The 11,948-nt window shown below is 38.2% G+C and overlaps 3 protein-coding genes across 3 annotated transcripts; all 3 read left to right on the forward strand.

The window, feature by feature from the left end:
- The first annotated feature begins 150 nt into the window (after positions 1-150).
- On the forward strand, positions 151-1,123 carry LOC135707235 (trypsin-1-like). Its single transcript, XM_065229004.1, has 3 exons — positions 151-272; positions 337-641; positions 698-1,123. Exons 1-3 carry the CDS (start codon positions 215-217, stop codon positions 1,121-1,123), a joined length of 789 nt encoding a protein of 262 aa, XP_065085076.1. The 5' UTR covers positions 151-214.
- A 7,762-nt stretch (positions 1,124-8,885) lies between these two features.
- Positions 8,886-9,841, forward strand: LOC135707236 (trypsin-1-like). Its single transcript, XM_065229005.1, has 2 exons — positions 8,886-8,973; positions 9,034-9,841. Exons 1-2 carry the CDS (start codon positions 8,919-8,921, stop codon positions 9,795-9,797), a joined length of 819 nt encoding a protein of 272 aa, XP_065085077.1. The 5' UTR covers positions 8,886-8,918; the 3' UTR covers positions 9,798-9,841.
- Positions 9,842-10,254: 413 nt separating this feature from the next.
- LOC135707237 (trypsin-1-like) lies at positions 10,255-11,086 on the forward strand. Its single transcript, XM_065229006.1, has one exon. It carries the CDS (start codon positions 10,266-10,268, stop codon positions 11,082-11,084), a length of 819 nt encoding a protein of 272 aa, XP_065085078.1. The 5' UTR covers positions 10,255-10,265; the 3' UTR covers positions 11,085-11,086.
- The last annotated feature ends 862 nt before the right edge of the window (positions 11,087-11,948 follow it).

An 11,948-nucleotide genomic window follows, 5' to 3' on the forward strand; every position in this document is an offset into this window, starting at 1 on the left:
TGATATCGATAGGAAACAAACCAAAACGCATTGAATAATAGCCAAAATGTTATCTAAATCGTGTTCAGCAGAGTGTCACAACCGATGATGAACCATCCCCGGATGATGATAAGATAACCCCCTTCAAACCGAATGATATTACCTCGTTAGCTGTCTTAAGGGATTATTCTCAGTTCGGTTCGGGAAGCGCAGCAGACAACACACACTCGGGAAGATGATCAAAGTCGTGGTACTGTGCCTGTGCTTGGCCACCGCCTTGGCCCTCAATTCAGGTAAGTTATTCTCAAACGTAAACTTTGAAACATTTGAAGCATATCCAGGACATTGTTCCCACAGATGGCAAGAATAGCCGTATCGTTGGTGGCGTAGACGCCCTAGCCGGGGAGTATCCGTACATAGTATCGATCCAGCGACTGTTTCTGACGATTTCGACCCACGTTTGCGGTGGTACCATTCTGAACAACTTCCACGTCCTAACGGCAGCTCAATGTTTTTTCGGAAAATCCGCCGGTAGGCACCGTGTTCAGGCCGGTAAACTGAACTTAAACCAATTTGAACCGGTCGAGCAGACCGTCAACATGTTGTGGTTCACCATGCATCCGAATTACGACGGATCACCAACCCCTTACGATTTGGCGATTGTAAGGCAATGACTATAAAAATCAAAGAAAGATCATTTAATTATCTTCATTTCTAGGTTCGTCTGCAATCTCCCTTCGGATTCAACAGTTTTATTCAACCGGTTGTCATGCCAATACCTAATTCTATTCCTAGCGGAGTGGTACGCTTCGCCGGATGGGGGTCAACGTCAATGGGTCTGTTGCCAGGCACGCCAACCATTCTGCAGCAAACACGTGTTTCAGTCTTCCCCAATGAAAATTGCACCCAAATGTTATATGGAGTCATGCCGATTACTCCAGAAAACGTTTGCTTGGGACCCGCTACTGGTGGTATTGGTGCCTGCAACGGAGATGCCGGTGGCCCAGTAGTACAGGTTACCAACGGACAGCATGTGCTTGTTGGTATCATAACCTGGCAAGTTTTCCCGTGCGGTATACCGGGAGTGCCATCGATTTCCTCCCGCGTTTCCGCTTTCAACGATTGGATTCAGGAGAATTCATGAATTTAAGAAGGATTTTTGTTAGTCTATTAATGGACTGGTAATAAATTGAGTACAATCAAACGTACTGGACTATGTTTGTGTTTTTTTTTTGTCACTGTAACAAATAGGATGGTTGGTGATGGACTACGCGGTGTGAAGGAGGGGTTGAAAACCTCTCAAAATCGATCTGCGTAGTTTATGAACAGTTTCTAAGAGTTAGCTTTGGTAGTCAATGCCTTCGTTCAAGAGCAGCGCTGCATTTGTCCCTTGAATTCAGGCATAGTTGTCAGTCTTCTTGATATGTTTTTCTTTACCAAAGCCCAAAATTGAAGCAGTTTCTGTCTGTATTTTATGCTCTAATAGACTCAATTGGTCTGAATTTATAAACAAGTCTTTAGAATTACGGTTATCAATTCGGTAATTGAAATTTAACAGGAATAAGCTTTGTGTTCAAACTCGAAAGTAACTATCCATAATAACGTTTATCAAATTCAACTCGCCTTTTGCTTATCTACCATTAAAGCAGGATCGTACGAGTTGTTAGCGTGAGATTACAAATCATTGCAAGCTTAAAGCTGGGTTTAGACAGGGCAAGTCAATTGATCAAGTCAGTTGAATTCAACTGACTTGAACGCAAATAAATTGAACGTGTAAACCATGCCATTCAACTGACATGATCAACTTACTTGAATTGAAAAAAAGTTGAGCCTGGTTCAAGCTAATTGAATTCAACTGAGTTTATCAAATTTTGACTTGCCTAGTCTAAATCCAGCTTAAGGTTCAATTTACTTTGATGCTTTTTGGAAAATTTCAAAAGCAGTTTTTTCCGACGCATTATTTCAGATTGCAAAAAGCTCGCACTATTCGATTCTTTTTGACATTTTACACAAAATGACGCGAGCTTTTTGCAATCTAAAAGAATGCGTAGAAAAAAACTGCTTTTGAATTTTTAAAAAATGTATCAAAGTAAATTGAACCTTAAGGGCCCGCACAGAGAGAATACGAGAAGCCAGCCGGACAAAAGATTCTATTGCTTATTATTATTCTTTTTGTTGGTCGTCTCGGCTTCTCGCTCTGCCAGAAAAAAAGTATCCAAAATTAAGTTCTTTTCACTCATCTCGGCACTATAGTGCAGGAACCCAAAAGTAGGTAGAGCGGGTCAAAGTAATTTTCGCTTCTATACAGCTGTTATCCTGCTGTTTAGTTGTGTGTGAACTTAAAAGGCGCTTACTCAATCTTTACCCGATTATTCAATAATCACTACACAGTTTTCTCTTGACGCCTGGTTAAATATTGTTACGCTTTTTTTTTTTGTTGGAGGAATTTATCAAGTTTATTTTACTGCGAATTAAATTAATCGAACTTAGTTATAATAAGCACACACCAAATGTTTTACATTGTACCGAAACCTGGAATCGAACTCGAGACGACCGTATTGGCGAACCTTGATACTACCAACTTCGGTACGCCAACACTTTGAACTAACGTAAACAAATTTAAATGCCCTTCTACAACAAGATCGCTGAGTAGAGGCTTTATAATAGTGCACATGAATCATTTTTCTCGACTAGTTAATTCAACTTCACGAAGAAGCAGAGTAAAAGCTGTAAAACTGCACGCATCTAAAAATAAACCTAGTTGACTGTAAAATAGCTTCCAAAGTAGCGCCAACACAGTTTATTAGTTGAGTACAGGTTGTTTAGTTGTTGAAAAAGCACTTTTGATGTTTATGCTATTCAGCAAGATTGGTTGTGTAGAAGCCATCAAATAATTAAAATACCCAACTAACAATTTTCGCAATGTAAACGCTTTACTCATTTCATTTATTCAGCTTCAAGCTGTATTCATATGTTATACGATATGAGGAAACCTTTACTCAATCTCTATACAAGCAAATCTGGCGAACTTAGTTAGCTACTTCTAGCTGTTGTGACGGTTGGAACAAGCTCTTATTGCATATCTATTTACGCTTCTATACAGCTGTTATCCTGCTGTTTAGTGGTGTGTGAACTTGAAAGGCGCTTACTCAACCTTTACCTGATTATCCAATAATTGGCTACACAGCTTTCTCTTGAAGCCGAGTTAAATATTATCTACGGTTTTTTGTTTTGTTGATGGAATTGATTGAGTTTATTTTGCTGCGAGAATCAAATTATTCGAAATTAGTTATAAGCACACCCGTAAAAAAAAGAACCACAGAGGTACAATGAAATGTATTGTAACCATACAATATAATTTATTGCATTTACAATAAATCGTATTGCCCACAACGATAAAATAACCATAGGATTTATTGTTTCCACAATAGGATCTGTGGTAAATTGGATAATCTACAATAGGACAAGGGGGTTGTTATGTATCTTAACCATACAAAAAATCACTTTTTCCCGAACAAACATGAGTCATTTATCATTAATTTTATTGTTTTTCTATTGTTGAAAATTCATACTATATGGTACGTATCGTACATCTATTGTAATAGCAATATTTTAAATTTACTTGTATGATATACATACAATAGGACCAATTGTTCGAAATAGATTGTGTTGTGAATGTATAATATTTTATGGTAATTGTATGGTTATTTTTTCCGGGCACCACCAAATTATTTACCCTGCACCGGAACCTGGAATCGAACTCGAGACGACCGTATTGGCAAACCTTGACACTACCATCTTCGCTACGTCAACACGTTGAACTGACTTAAACAAATATACATGACTTTCTACAATAATACCGTTGAGTAGAGGCTTTATAATAGTGCACATGAATCACTTTTCTCGACTATTTAATTCAGCTGTATCAGCTAGTAGCAACAATCAATACGAAACTAACGATTTTAAATTGGCTCACCACTTAGTAGCCTATTGGTCCCAAGCAAACGATTAACGTACCCTATTCTAGTTGAAATTCTATTACTACACTATGTTTGTTTTGATTCGCTATGAAAGTTTGACAGATAATATCAGGGGTGTGTGGATTCATGCAGAACATGCAGGGGTGAGTGAAATAGCTTGGGACTGCTTGGGACCGTTGTTCTGGTACTGAGTGAGCCAAAAATAATAATGATTTTCTTCGGGACCCAGTGGTCTTAGATTTACCTCTATGGTAGGTACGTCTCTTGAAAAAATGTTGCAAAAAGATTACAGGGGAAATGTTGGCCTATGAATCTAAGATTGGGCCCATCGCTAAAAATCTGCCATTTATCAATTTTATCTAGATGAACGCGTTATTGGGACGTTACTAATGGATATTTTTGGTTGCTATTGAAAATTTAGTCGATTGCTGAATTTATGTATGGGCCCAAATTAGGGGCACTTAGGCCGAAATTACCTACATTTCCCCGGTATCTTCTGAATTATTTCCTACTTTTTCGTCTAAAGTCATTTTTGATGGAAAGTTGTACGAATTATTTTTTTAGTTTTAACGTAATTGAAAAAGTTTCTTGGACATGATTTAATTTCATTTTCAGTTTTTATGTTGTACTCATTAAGTGCAGAAGAAACAGCAAAATTAAGCTGGTCACAAATATTCAAATACTTTTCCAAATTACCCTGATTATTCTGTTTTCTATATATTTTGTCAGCCTTTTGTTTCCGATTCTTCAAATTAATAATTTGCTTATTGAACCAAACCGGATTTTTGGAGCGATAACTACGTGGTCATCCTAAAAGGAATTTCCTCTTGTTTAATTTCCAATAAAATTTTATAAAAAACGTCTACTGCACAATCAGCGTTGCCAGTATTCCAGATTTATCTGGATTTTCCAGATTTTCAGTCGACGTGCCAGATACACAGACAGATCATGGTAATTTCCAGATTTTTTAAATATGTTCCAGATTTTCCCAGATTTTTAAAATGTGTTGCTCTAAAAATATCACTGCAATTTATGGACCCTCTAATAAAAAATAAAATAAAGCCAAACTTACTACTTTCATTACTTAAGGCCATCAACGTTGGACATTAGTGCAACAGCATACATGGAATTGTTACAACATGTTTGCAATGGCTGAAAAAAATCTTCAAATATTTTAAAAATATCAAGCTAGATATTTTTTTTTTATTTTGAGCTTTTGTTTAGATGTTGGCTATAATTGTTTTTTTTTTTTAAATCCTGGATTCATAAAAATAAAAATAAATCAATGTGGAGGAGTTTTCCTAATTTTGGAATTTATAGAAATCGAAAACTGTTCAGGATTGAAAACAATAAATTGAGCTTTGAAAAATTAGCAAGGCCTTTGAATCTAGACAACCACCAGGACTTTGAAGTATGTTCGTGATGTTTTTTTGAGAATAAGTAAGTAGATTTTTTAGGAGAATTTTAAAGGAATCTTATAATTATTAGCATTTTTTATTAAAGAACCTGTGAATATTGAGCTACCTTAGCAGTCTAAAATACCTAAGAATTCTGAATTGCCCTAGATTGCAGAATTGTAAGGTAATTCTGAAAATAGTTTACAGTGAAATGTGAGTATGCAGTCTGTGCAACCTCTGGTTGAAAACAGTGTCAATTGTCTTTTACAAACTTTACAAATTCGGAAGAGAAATCATAGAAAATTCTTAAGATGAAACTTAAGGAGAATGCTGATACGAATCGGGAAAATAATTTCAATGGGATTCTGTCCATTTTTCTGTTCATTTTTATCAAATTTTAAGAAATCTTGCAATTTTTGGGAGACTTTCAGGGCCATTTTGGAAAATTACTTGAGCACTTAGGAAATACTGAAGAGGATTTCAAAACAATTCTTATCTTACCTACAAAGCAGTTCAAAGGATAAGTTTGAGAAGAATGTGACGGTCATTCTGAAGAGCATACCAATACATATTAAGAATATTCCAAGGGAATTTCATAGAGAAAAATTGAGACAAAATTATGCCGATTCTTGGAAATTATTACCAGTCTGAGGGAACTGTGGAATGAGAGAGCGATTTATAAGAGATTACAAGAGATTATGCCAAGCACTCATAGAATGTTACTGAAATGGTTTGGATACTATCAAGATTACTTTAGGGGAATCCAGAAAAGACGTATGCTGAAATTCTAGGATGATTCAAACTGAACTCTGAAAAAAGGACGAAGATATTCTGTGAAGAGCTCCAAGTAAATTCAGACTAACTAAAAATGTAATGATCTGAGACCCAGGAAATATATATTCCAGAATTTAGAACCATTTCAAGATCCTGAGACTTCAAAAATGACGCTTTCAGAATTTAAATTTAGTTATGTAATAAAATTATTCTTTGGCATAATTATCTGTAATGGTCATGTGCAGTGATGGAAAAGTTCACGAAAATTCACTATGACTCGCGAACTTTTCCCTTGGTGAACTTCGTGAAATATCGCGAACTTTTCCAACACTGGTCATGTGGAGTTACCCGTAGTTTAGGTAAACTGTGTGTGAGTACCACGATGTTAGGCTTTTATTCTCACTTCAGTCAGGAGAATTTTAGTTTAGAATAAAATTGCCTACTGGTCTACCGGGTGTTGTGAGTTGTATGACTTCAAGAGTAAAATTTTAAGTCTGATAAACCTCAGGGTAATATTAGAATTATTTAGAACTAAAAAAATCTTTAAGACATATTCTGGTACAACATCAAATAGTAAGGACTACCCAAGTAACCATATGCACGTTATTTCGCCTTTTTGGCTATATACAGCTAAACAACGGCTATACCAATGTTTGTAAGTTCTGATGAGGCCCGTATATAGCCAAAAAGGCGAAATAAGGTGCCTATGGTTACTTGGGTAAATCGCTTAGCTTGGCTTAAAAAAATCATCCCATCAAAGTTGCTTGATTCTTTGCTGCTTCAGAATCCTAAAAACATTTTCTACAGTTTAACTCAATTTTGAAATGCTGCGTAATGGATATTTAAACTTTATGGGTACACTGTGTCAATACTTTTCTTAACTTTGGCATGATTTAAGCAATACTTACAAGTTTGCTTTATATAATTTCATAATTTTTTAAAACTTGGAATTCATAAACATTCTGGTACTTTGAAAAAATTCCAGATGATCATACTGAGCGATTTTTACGGGAGATCGGCAGATCCCTTTGATTTAAATAGCATTATGTTACAAACAAGATTTTTTGGAGCATTCCAGATTTTTCCAGATTTTATATTTTGACAGGTCCAGATTTTTCTGAAAATGACCTGGCAACGTTGTGCACAATCGACATTCTCTTGATTTCTCAAAACTGATTGCCAATTAATTCTACTCAATTTAAACTTAATATTGTTATAATTAGCTATGTCTTTATCAAAAACATCTTTGTAGTCACAGTCGGTGGGATGGTTTTCATGAATACTATCATGAATTCTATAGAATAAATATAGAATACTCGATTGCTGTGTGAAACACTTCATTTTTTCATCATGGAGAAACAGATTCACTTACACTGAAATCTTCATGCGTATTTGTTAGGTTTACATTTTTAGGGAGGAGGGGGGGTTTGATTTTTTACATGGTTTATTTGGTTTAGGCCTAACAAAGCAATTTTCTCAAAAATAAACTGCAATGTCTTATTTTCACCAACGACTGGGAGCAGAATTGTCATTGTCTCTCATTTTCTGAATAAGGAATTAAATCAGCAGATGTTAGAAATCGCCATAGAATCAGCAGATGATAGAAATCGCCATGGGTTTTAAATTCAGGAGGAAATTGAGATACAATTTGGCGTTGCGGGGTTGCTAGTGTAATAGGATGCTTTGTTGATTGTTCATTAACTCTTGATTGCTTGTAATACTTATGAATATTTTAGGTGGACAAAAAGGCAAACTAAGAGGTGGACGCCTGAGCTTTTCCACATTTATATCGCTGTGAAGCAACTGTAAACTCTAGAGGGAATTTATATCTGTAACTGAAACCAGTTCGATTTTGTTTGCTAACCTGATTAAAATGTCATATTTAATTATCTTAAAGATAAATCGTCCAGCTCAAACCTTTGTAGGGGTAGGAGGTGGAACCATCATCCACATTCTTCTCTCGCGGAAACGACCGTGCAAAAACTATTTCATTGTGAGCGACGCAGTCGACTGCCAAAATACAAGGAAATTAGATTCCCTGTTGCGTTTTTATATGTTCACTCGACCAATCAGGTGTTGGTTCACGGTCGACAGAAAATTTATCCATAATAGTCCCCCTATTGTCTCCTCTTCCTCTTAGCTCATAATCAACAGCTGTCTTTTCCCTTGGTGTAGATAGTCTAGCTGATAGCGAATCCCTAGCACACACTTCAATTCCACATACCATGAGTTTGTAAATCTGGTTAAGATGTTTATACATAATAATCTAAGCACAAAAGTCAGCTTCCACAAAACATATAAACATATAAATGATAAGATCACAGGGGGTCCACAGTAATTGTGTGGCAAGTCCAATCATACTCTATGTCCAGGGAAGTCGAGAAATTTTCCAACCCGTAAAATTCCTAGACCGGACCGATAATCGAACCGATATAATGATAATCATTCTTTAGTTAAATTATGAAAGGTTTATGAATTTAATTAGTAACAAATTCTAAACTTCAAAAAAATTCCACCAGAATCTCCCAAATCAACAAACAGCAAACCGTTACGTATTTTATTGGAGTGATTGTTACCGATTAGCAACCTGTGAAAATCCCAATCCATACGTAAATGTTTTTTTTTTTTTTCAATTTGATAAGCTTGCTGATGGTCTAAAATTGCAACGGTATCAGTGCAGTGGAGGTCTACAATTAAAAAACAATCTCATCTAAATCTATTATCATGCAATTTCGAAAATCGTATAAATACAGACTTAAAAAGAGAGATCTGCAGTTCTATTGCAACAATGAAACTTCTTGGACTTTTGGTGTGCTTGGTTGGCGCCGTTGCGGCTGCTCCCCGTAAGTTAACATGCTACTGACTGAAAGCGTATGCAGTGAATTAACAATGCATCATTTTAGAAAAGGATTACATCGAACTAGCCCGCGGAGGACGCGTGGTCGGTGGAATCAACGCTCTGCCCAATGAATTCCCGAGCATTGTTTCGGTTCAGCGTTTGATCCTGACCCTGTCAGCTCACATCTGCGGTGGCAGCATCATCAACGAACGCTGGGTCCTAACCGCTGCTCATTGTATTACTGAATCGCCTGAGACCGCCCGTTTCGCCATTTGGGCTGGATCGCACGACATTACCGCCACGGAAACTAACCGTCAGATGATCAATGTGGATGAGTCTATCGTCCATCCGGAATACCTCGGTGGAGTTAATCCATCCGATGTGGCTGTCATGCGCCTGACCAGCTACTTGAACTTCAACGCTTTCGTTCAAGCCGCCACTCTGCAGCCATTTGGCTCACACGCGCAACCAGGACCAGCTACTCTTGCCGGATGGGGAAGCACTTCCAGCACTACCGTTCCATCAATGCCAGCCATCCTGCAGAAGGTCGTCAAGCCAATCATCGACTACGAAACTTGTCTGGAGGCCAACGGAGGACCGGGTGCCAGTCCGTTGGGCGAATCCAACGTCTGCACTGGACCACTGACCGGAGGTGTCTCTGCTTGCTCCGGAGATTCCGGCGGCCCACTGTACGTAATTGAAAATGGCGTACAGACTCAGGTCGGTATTGTGTCCTGGGGATGGATGCCATGTGGATCGGTTGGTCGTCCATCGGTTTATGTTGGTATTTCTCACTACCGTGATTGGATCGATGCCCACGCCGTGTAAAAGGTTTCGTATGCAATAAATTGTTTCTCTTTGGATAAGATTAACCACAAGTTTCTGCTTGCCTTTGATGACTGACCATCCCCAAAAACTTATCATGGCATTTAAACATTGTCTAATTGCATTACGCTTGCCACCGTGTCATACATCTTTGCTGTTTAAATTGTAACGTTTATCAAAGTGAAATGCCCAGTTCTGATAACAGTGATAAACCACCGACTACCCGTTATACAATAAAGTGTTGCCGAATGGTTATCGGTTGAATCTGTGAAATTCCCAAACATTACGCAGGTTGTAGCAAAAGATAAGCAAACACCTTCGTATCGACAGCTGGTAACATAACGACGGCTTAAAGACGATAACGGAAGCGATTAAAGTTTCCCAAAATGTGCGTAGAAATACAAAAAAAAAACATCCGGAAGGTATAAATAGGCTGGGTTATGGGTCATAGCCTACAGTTAATCTACGAAAATGAAACTGTTCGGACTTTTAGTGTGCTTGATTGCTGCGGTTTCGGCTGCCCCTAGCAAGGACTACATCGAACTAGCACGTGGTGGACGTGTTGTTGGTGGAATTAATGCTCTGCGCCATGAGTTTCCGAGCATCGTTTCAATTCAGCGTTTGATCCTGACTCTGTCGGCTCACATCTGCGGTGGCAGCATTATCAACCAGCGCTGGGTCTTGACCGCTGCTCATTGTGTCACTGAATCGCCTGAGAATGCCCGCTTCGCCGTATGGGCTGGATCGCATGATATCACCGCCTCGGAAACTACCCGTCAGTTGGTCAACGTCGAGCAATCCATTGTTCATCCGGAATACCTCGGTGGAGTTAATCCTTCCGATGTGGCTGTCATGCGCCTGGTCGGATACTTGAACTTCAATGATTTCGTCCAACCCGCCACGCTGCAGCCTATCGGAAATCAGCCCCAACCAGGACCGGCCACTCTTGCCGGATGGGGAAGCACTTCGAACACTGCCAATCCATCGATGCCAGCCATTCTGCAGAAGGTCGTCAAGCCAATCATCGACTACGAGACTTGCCTGCAAGCCAACGGAGGAGAAGGAAACAGTCCGCTGGGACCATCCAACCTCTGCACTGGACCACTGACCGGAGGTATCTCTGCCTGCTCTGGAGATTCCGGCGGCCCACTGTACACCATCGCCAACGGTGTGCAGACTCAGGTCGGCATTGTGTCCTGGGGATGGATGCCATGTGGCACGATTGGACGTCCATCGGTGTACGTTGGCATTTCTCACTACCGTGCTTGGATCGATAGTACTGCAGTGTAAAAGGTTTCCATAATAATACAATATTGTTGATATTAAGAATTTCAAATTAACTTTTCATATCACTAACCCCCAAAAGAAAAGAAAAATCAATTGACTTTTGGATTCTGTCCGATATTACTAGTTAGAGACCTGGGTAAAATATCTATCAATGAACATACATATTGAAATTCGTGGCCTTGAGACAAATCAATAATTATCCACAACCATTCAAAACTATAACCAAGAGAAATCGGTCCACCCCTACAAGACGTAGTATTGAATTATTCTTGTTAAACTACAAACAATGAAATATCGGCTCCGTAAAGCTAACGCGATTGATAAATGAATTGGAAAAAAAACCATTAAACACCTGGTGCGGTACCTACTGTACCGGTTGTAAATTATATCTGATAAGTCATTAAATCATTTGACTGCATCAGATAACATAGAATTGCTTCCTACTTAGGTAGGTATTTGATATCACGTAAAATTCATACCGAATAAGCAATAAACATTAGATAAGGTGAAATCTACCATTGACATGGTAATTCCTATAGAAATCTTCTGCCGTTCTACGCATATCTGTCCCATGTACCATAACTTGGATCTGAGAAAAACACGATTATTATTTAGAATCATTTCTGCTTATTGGAGGGATTATACGTTGCAATTAATAAGTGCATTGTTCACATTCCAACCCAATGAATATCTTGTATTGAAATCTACAAAAACTACCATTATTAAAATCAGTTTAGTATATTTTTCTACGAAAAATATTCAGTGGAACCATATCAATTCGCAACTAGTAGCCTATTGGTCCCAAGCAAACGATTAACGTACCCTATTCTAGTTGAAATTCTATTACTACACTATGTTTGTTTTGAT

The sequence above is a fragment of the Ochlerotatus camptorhynchus genome, unplaced genomic scaffold (assembly GCF_037179485.1).
Source record: "Ochlerotatus camptorhynchus isolate MF236.1 unplaced genomic scaffold, CSIRO-AGI_Acam_v1.1 ptg000305l, whole genome shotgun sequence".
NCBI lineage: Eukaryota > Metazoa > Arthropoda > Insecta > Diptera > Culicidae > Ochlerotatus > Ochlerotatus camptorhynchus.

What these genes read in the sequence shown, in the direction of transcription:
- LOC135707237 (XM_065229006.1), top strand. Translation starts at nt 10,266, where the DNA reads ATGAAACTGTTCGGACTTTTAGTGTGCTTGATTGCTGCGGTTTCGGCT.
- LOC135707235 (XM_065229004.1), top strand. Translation starts at nt 215, where the DNA reads ATGATCAAAGTCGTGGTACTGTGCCTGTGCTTGGCCACCGCCTTGGCC. An exon ending in CGCCTTGGCCCTCAATTCAG is followed by an intron (nt 273 to 336) that starts GTAAGTTATTCT and finishes TTGTTCCCACAG; the next exon opens with ATGGCAAGAATAGCCGTATC. An exon ending in CCCCTTACGATTTGGCGATT is followed by an intron (nt 642 to 697) that starts GTAAGGCAATGA and finishes CTTCATTTCTAG; the next exon opens with GTTCGTCTGCAATCTCCCTT.
- LOC135707236 (XM_065229005.1), top strand. Translation starts at nt 8,919, where the DNA reads ATGAAACTTCTTGGACTTTTGGTGTGCTTGGTTGGCGCCGTTGCGGCT. An exon ending in CGCCGTTGCGGCTGCTCCCC is followed by an intron (nt 8,974 to 9,033) that starts GTAAGTTAACAT and finishes GCATCATTTTAG; the next exon opens with AAAAGGATTACATCGAACTA.